Here is a 7,946-nt window from a genome sequence, read left to right on the forward strand (position 1 = left end):
AAAAAAAAAAAAAAAAAAAAGGAAGAAAAAAAATGATTTTGTATCCAGTGTAACTTTTAGCCACACTGCAATGGGAAGACCTAAGATGTTTACTAAAACTTTCATGTGTAAGGAAACTGTTCTGCCAAATCTTCTAAAGAAAATGTAGCAATACAGATTTGATGATGGTTTTAAAAAAATGAAGTACAGATATATTTTTCTATTATAAAAGCAATACTCATTCTTTTAAGAACAGAGAAATACGGAAAGGAGATATGGGAGAGTTATATTACCTGTAGTGCCATAGACTCGAGTAGACACATTAAAAAAAAAAAAAAAAGGTAGCTTTTCTCTTTAGCACACGTATTCCTTTCTTTCCACCCCTCCCTTCCCGCTCATTATGATAATACCCTAGAAACATATTGTATATTTCAATGTCTAATTCTTTTTCAATAAGGCAGTATGTTGCCTGCAGAATAAACTGAAACCAAATTTTTAATTCTTCAAGTGAAGAAAATTTAGTTGATCTGAATTTGATCAGACTAGCCCATATTCCCCCCCCCCCACTTCCACACCCCTGTTCTGTTAGTAGTCTTCCTAGGAAGCATCGCTGTTAGAATTCTGGGTACAGAGAGATACGCCACTATAGACAAGCCTGGGAGAACAGGCTGTGGGTTTTGCTGTCATGAGAAAATTTAGTCAAGTCGAGTGTATTTAAAACATGGTTTTCTTAACTGCTTTAGTTATTTCATAGTACTCAAACGTTCTGTTGATGCTGAGTTGTATCACACAGACCACTAATGGGGTTAAAGAGAAATCCAGGCCTAGCAGTCCACGTAAATGTGTTCAGAGCAAGAAAAATGCCCTTTCATGTTGTTTATATTGTTTATGCTTTTTAAATTCATTCGTTCTTAATGAGATCTTGGTGAGTTGAGACACAGAAAGGCTCATCTGTTAATGGACAGTCCATCCTGAATACGTGGGCTCTCAGATTGTCCTAGCTCAATACTTTGTGGTTTAGTCTCAGGTATAGTCCTGTACCTGCAGTATTAGGATCCTTCTGAAACCTTGCTAGAAATGCAGATTGTTGGGTCCCATCCAAACCTACTGAATAAAACTCCCAAGGTGGGTGTCTTACCCACTGGTTATTCCTGTGCATGCTCAAGTTTGAGGACTACCGGTTTAGGTGACTGAACTTGTGTAGAGGCTGTTTTATTGCCAGTCTAATGCTTTCTAATGGAACAGCTAAGTTCTAGAGGTTATTAATTCTTAATAAAAGCTAGTAGATACATGAAAGGATTTATTTGCCATCATTTCACCATTTAATCTTCACACTTAAGGCTTTCAAAGTGAACTTACTTTACCTGAAATGAAAAATGAAACCCTGCAATTTTCCTATTTAGCCATCAGGTGGTAATAATGTGTAGTGCATATGCTTTAAATGGAAAGGGTAAAGTGATAGGGGCTGGCTAAGATAAGCATATGGAAAAAAATGCCTGTCTGCCTTAGAAAATTCTCAGCCATTGACCTTATACAGCACTAATTGTCAAGTGAGTAGACTGCATTTCTTTTTAAAGTTCCTCTGAATCACAGTGGTCTGGAACATTTTATCAGCATATCTTTCTCAATAACCCCTCATTTTTTCTTCACTGACATCCTCTGAGCTGTCTATACTTTGCTAACAGTTCCAAACTGGTGCTACTCATGCCAGTGTACTTGCCAAAAAGCATTTCCCTGCCACTGCCTATCTCCTCATGCCCAGCTGTGGCCACACCGAGTAGCCTGTGCACACTAAGGGAACAAGCTGGGGTTCCCTCGGCCATTTCTCTCAAGCTGGAGAGGTTCTTGACCATCGCTTTGCTTTCCCAGTCTTGTCTTTCAAAGTGGAGAGAATATGGGACAGGGAGTGACCTTCTGTAGTCAGGAGTAATGCTGCTGAGGCCAGAAAGCTTTGATGCTTTACTTCTTGTTTATTTTTAAAATCTAGGTCCTCTTCCACTTCTTTTTCTCCATGTAGTATTCTCCCAGAAAGTACAGCTAGTTAGAAGCAGGGGGGAGCTTCAGAGAACTTGGGAGAGCCTCTTCAGATTTTTTTTTTATCAAAGGACCCGTATCCTATATAATGTTATTAAACCAAATATATTATTTAAAATTTCAGGCGATATATCTTTCTGCCACTGTGTGTGTATTTTTAGCATGGCTTTTTAGCATTTTTAGCACATGCTTGCTTCTGTTCTCCTTGTTACAAGGAAGGGAACTGTGGTGCCCCTCACTTCTGAGCTGCTTGTCCAAGGGCGCAATTTGAAAAATGGAAATCAGGCATGCTGTTGACATTATCAGAGAGAGTATGGGAGGGGGAGAGAGAGCAAGAAAACGTGGGCATACTTGTGCTTTGTCTTCTCGGCTTATTGGAAGGCATGTGATAACAAGGTACCCAGCTTGTGTAATGGACTTCACGCATTTAAAAAAATCCAGTATTGAGATTTGTAGTCTGCATTGCTAGTAAGTTAAGGTAAAAGTTTCCTCTTGGTGTGATTTTTTTGTGGCAAATGTTGTATGTGGGTAAAAATATGTTCTTGAGAAGGAAAAATTAATTTATCCTTTCTTCTCTCCCTCCCCTCTCCTTCTACTCCCTCTTTCCCAAATCTTTGCTCAAATCTACCATAGGCATATCAAGGGGTGTAGGGTTTATTCGATTTGACAAGCGGATTGAGGCAGAAGAAGCTATCAAAGGCCTAAATGGCCAGAAACCTCCTGGTGCCACAGAGCCAATCACTGTAAAGTTTGCTAATAATCCAAGCCAAAAAACCAATCAGGCCATCCTTTCCCAGCTGTACCAGTCTCCAAACAGAAGGTATCCAGGACCGCTAGCTCAGCAGGCACAGCGTTTTAGGTAAGTCTGGTCTAGTTCTTGTGCCCAGCCACTAAACGGAGAGAGAATGCTCAGGTTTACTGTCCCGTACTTTGATTGACAGCAGCTTTGGTTTACGTTTATCATTACTGTTGTTTTCTTTCTTTTTCTTATGGGCACAGAGAGAGCCTACTTGGGGAACAGTGTCTTTTTGCTATTACCAAAAGGTGGGAATAAAAGGACAGTAACTTACAGCAGTAGTGAGGGTGATTTTGCCCTCCCCTCCAGACGTTGCCAGTGTCTAGAGATGTTTATGTTGGCATCACTTGACCTGGCATCTAGTGAGCAGAGGACAGGGATGCGGTGCATCCTCCTCCGGCATCCAAGGGTAGCCCCCAGAATCAGCAGGTCATCTGGCCCCAAATACTAATAGTGCTAAGGTCGAGAACTTCTAACCTACAGATTACTGGGGCCTGCTTAAGTTTTTTAGCACTTCAGATTTCTCCTTTTTAAATTCTTTTATTGGTAAAAAATATATTCTCAAGTTTTTAATTTTTAGGTCAGGCTCTTTGAACTACTCTGTTCTATAATATGTATACCACTAAGTATATATAACCTATGTGACTGTGTTATTTGTAAAAATGGGTTCTTCTCCCCCCCCCCTTTTTGTTTCCTGTAGTTTAGAGGTTGACAAACCTCTGTAAAGGACCAGATAGTAAATATTTTAGGATTTATGGATCATGGTCTCTCTTGCATCTATGCCTTTTTTTTTTTTTTTTAACAACTCTTGAAATATTTTTATCTTCTGGGCCATAGAGCAACAGGTGGCAGGCAGTCTGGATTTGGCCTGTGGGTGGTAATCCGCTGACCTTTGTATTGTCCATAGGATGACCATGGCTTTAGCCCAAAGAAGACACTCTTATCTCATTGACAGGTATAAATATTCTAATTTTTAAAGTTCTATTTTAATCCTAGGGTAACAGCCAAACCAGGAGTCCATAAAAAAAAAAATCTCTAATCTGTATATGAGAAGATCAGTGACTTTAAGAAGTTAACAGAGCACAAAGAGTTTCTGGTTTCATAAGCAAGTCACTCAGTTTTTATTTTCCAGGACGTTTTTAAAATATCCTTTTTGGCCATATGGTATACTGCAGCCAGAATGCCATCTAACCCCACACGCTAATTTTTTTTCCCAAGTGTATATCAATTTTATTTCTTTTCTTCCTGGGACAGAATAGTTAATTACCGAAAATACAGTCAAAACCATAACCTAATAAGACCAAAGAGTTACATATATTTTCTAGCTTAAATCATCCATTTTTTTCATTGGAGTATTTGGAGTGCTGAAGAGAGTGGGGATAAAGCCAGTCAAAAACATCTCTTCTTCTAAAAAATACTCAGTTGTATTGCTCAAGTATGAGAAAGGAGTTCGCCATCAATGTGATGTTAGCTTCCTACTTATGTTGGTCTTTGCCCCAGAAGAAGAGCCAGTCCTGTCACAGGCTGCATTTGAACTGGGTAACTGGGCCCCCAGTGGATTGAGCCTTGTCACTTCACTCTGTGCTGTAATTTTATGAGGGAGAAAAAAGCATTGGTAGAAAAGGAATCTTGGCCAGGTTTTTGACTTTGGTGAATGAAATGGTGATCAGACTGGAGGGGAGAGATGCCCACTAGAGCTGGGCTGCTTGATGCCCTTGCAGAAGAAAGTCTCACAAAGGCCTCCCCTCCACCTCTTTTTTCGTTTAGGCTCTGCCTATGGGTTTCTTCTGTGGCATATTTTTAAAGTGATTTTTTTTGCAAATTTAGGACAAACAAGCCTGGAAGAATTTTATAGGTATTTCTAGGCAGCCTGTCGTAATTAAGAATAGAGCTCTTTGGGGCCTAGAAAAGCATTTTGAGCTTAGAGGAAAGTTCTTTTTTTAAATTTTTAAAAAAATTTTTCAAATTAATATGAGGGTACAACTTTTGGGTTACATTGTGGTCACTTTCAGGGTAAAGTTCCATTTGTAGAAGAGCCCCTTTCCTAGGGGGCGTGTTACACACCCTCGCAGTGTGCACATTAGCTGAGATCCTGCCTGGTGCCCTCCCTCCTTCTGCCATACGTCCTCCCCCTTCCCTCTGCCTGCTTCCCTCTGCCCCCAAACTAGACCATATTAGTGTTTTATCGTTCTTACGAGCATGCAATTGTTTATATATTGATTTCATATTGGTATGGAGTACATTCAATATTTATTTTTCCATTCTTGTGATACTTAGAAGAATATATTTCAGCTCCATTCAGGTAAATGTAAAAGATGTAACGTCTTCATCTTTTGAATGGCTGAATAATATTCTGTGCTATATTGTTGATCCATTCATGGAGAGGGAAGTTCTTTAAAATTTATTTTTTAATTTGAATGTTCTAAAGGTATGAAATGTTTCTTCTTGGTAGTAAGCCATCTTATTGTAAGCTGTTATTTTTTTCTTCCCGTTTAAGCTGAGTTTTTGTTTTTAAGGTGGTTAAGTAAAAAAGGATTCTCAGAATCAAGACTGAATTTGGGGAACGATTGAGCCAAGGGAATGAAAAGGCAGGATTCAGGAGAGCGATCACTGAAATGGCAAGGCTCATGGTGATTGACCTGTTGGATTGTTGGTGACTGCAGTCCACTCTCAGCCCCGCCCGGTCACTCCCTGCCTGCTCCACTCTCAGCCCCGCCCGGTCACTCCCTGCCTGCTCTGTACTTGTTATTTTTGGTTAGGTAAAACTTCATAGGATGCTCTGGTGGTCAATTTTAATGTCTTTTAAAATAGCTTCTGCCCATTCTGTGTTTTTATCTTTTTGTACCATATGTTATCATTAACTTGGAAATCCTTTCTCTTCTTGACTCCTATAGATAGAAATTTTGGAAGAAGAGAATGAGAGTTGTCAGTTGTAAGGGAAACCTGGTTTTAGAGAAATGGAGACGATTCTTCTCCTTTCAGATTGCTGTTGTCACTTCACCCTGTTTTCCATTCCTCCCATGATCTCTGTCCAGATAATAAATACAACCTAATTAGTGTGTGCAGTGAAGGTATTTGATCTAGATTGGGTGTTGGAAGAAATTATTACTAGAATTCAGGTTTAATCTGATGTATGTGTTTGGGGCTTTTCCTTTAATGATGTGTGTATAACTTAGTTGTCATTACCTTGATTTCGTTTTTACCTTTCCTTCTGTTGAGTAAAGCCTGAACCACCTTCATTATGAGGTGAGTCTTTCACCTTGTAAAGACTCTTGAATTAAGAACTTGGTTGTTTTGTTGGTATTTTGCCCTTTTCTGTAGTTCAGGTCTAGTTCAGGCCTACAGCCACACACACACATATTCTGTCCCTAATATTTGTGTTTTAATGCTTCTGCCTTAAGTTTGTCACCTTCCTACAGGCACTTGGAAAAATTTCTCACTGGGTATTTTTATGTTGTCCTAGTACCCTGGGAGTTGAGAGAGTTTGGAGAATTCAGGTTGCATACATAATAATAATCAAGGATACTTTTAATAATCATGAAATGTACCGTATCTTTTAAGTTTAAAAATTTTTAAATCCATATGAGAAGGGTTAAGTTTCAAAGGGGGCTTTTGAGATTTATGGCTTAGTCAACCCATGTGAACAATTAGGTAATTATTTTAGCACAGCACTGCTGATCTAATATGCTGATTTAATTGACTGCAGTTTTCAAAATAAGACATGCCTTATTTACTTGGATGGATAGTGTAATTCGAGCCCCTTAAGTATATTCTTGGGACATGATATCTAAATTAAACTTTAAGCTAATTTTTTTCATGTTTTTTTTTTGTGGAGTAGCTTTAATTTTATTGAATGTGATCTAATTTAATGGCCTATGTGCCTGCTTCTATGAGACTTTATGCATTTTTAAAGGAGCCCTTTAAATCAGCACTTGAGTTGCATTTAAGGCATGTGCTGGTTGCATTATCACAATTTCCTTTGGGAAGAAACTGGTATCGATCCTCCTGAATCCCTCTTTCTTAGAAGACAAATGATATCATCTAATTGGATAAGGTGGTAAGTTGACCTTATTGTGGATAACTTTAGAGCAGGTCTTGGTTGGTGCTTTGGAGAGGTTTTGATAACCATTATTTGTGTGATCCAGAGTTCTATTTTCCTACTCATTAATCTTTCTTCATACTTTTATTTCTGACTTTGATTTCACATTTCCCCTTGACTTGCTTCAGTCAAGACCTCTCACAGCCTGTCAGCTAAATTTCTGAGAGCTTCAGCAGGTGCCCTATTTTTATTTTCTACTATAAACACCTAGGTTTGAAATGGAGATGATCCACCTGATACATGGTTCTGTTCAAAATATTACCCAATCGTGATCTCAGTTATATTTTTCTTGATCAAAAAATGTTTGTGCACATACCCCTACTATGTATTTTTTTCATAAATTACATATGTACATGGGCGTGTGCTATTAAACTATAAATTCTAATAAAACAGAAAATAACAATGGGCTAATGATGAAAACGTATATCAGATATCTTGTTAATTATACTGGCTGGCTTTATTTTTCGCGTACTTGGTATCTTAGTAATACGCCTTTTAAAGCAATATCTCTTGAATAATAATGATGAATTTTGAATTTCCTGTCTGACCTCATGTGAGACATTGAATAATCTTGTGTCTAACTTCTCATAATGTAGCTCTTATTTATTTTGGTTTCTCTTACCGGTGTCATCCTCAATTCTGACACGTTTTAATTTGTAGGAATTTTTTTAAAGCTACCTTTTCTTTAAGGAAAGGTAATTTTAATTGAAGCTAGGTTATCCAATCTAATTCTCCAAAATCACGGTTGTTTATAAAGTGGGATTATGTTCAGGCTAAAGAACCTGTGAGGGTGCCACTGGCCACCTCTGTCCTCTGTGAATTGCTCAGTGGGGAACCATGTGTCACGACTGAGGACCCAGAGTATAGTATATTTATTAACGATAAGTACAGTGTTTATTATTATTACTAATATATATATATTTAGTGGACACTTTAATAGTGCATCATTATACACATACCTGCTCCCCCAAGTTCTTCTGGAAGCTACTAGCTTGGTCTTCATTTAAAATTGACTTCCTATTTTAAATGACCACATAC

General features: G+C 38.3%; 1 protein-coding gene across 1 annotated transcript in view; it reads left to right on the forward strand.

The window, feature by feature from the left end:
• Positions 1 to 7,946, forward strand: part of ELAVL2 (ELAV like RNA binding protein 2) — a gene marked incomplete at its 3' end in the record, with an annotated part of 137,700 nt that overhangs the window by 125,983 nt on the left and 3,771 nt on the right. The window contains exon 5 of the mRNA XM_023508898.1: positions 2,647 to 2,872. Coding sequence (XP_023364666.1) covers positions 2,647 to 2,872 — 226 coding nt within the window. The remainder of the gene's footprint in view (positions 1 to 2,646; positions 2,873 to 7,946) is intronic.

Source organism: Otolemur garnettii, unplaced genomic scaffold (assembly GCF_000181295.1).
Source record: "Otolemur garnettii isolate 467f Iridium unplaced genomic scaffold, OtoGar3 scaffold00006, whole genome shotgun sequence".
NCBI classification, from domain to species: Eukaryota; Metazoa; Chordata; class Mammalia; order Primates; family Galagidae; genus Otolemur; species Otolemur garnettii.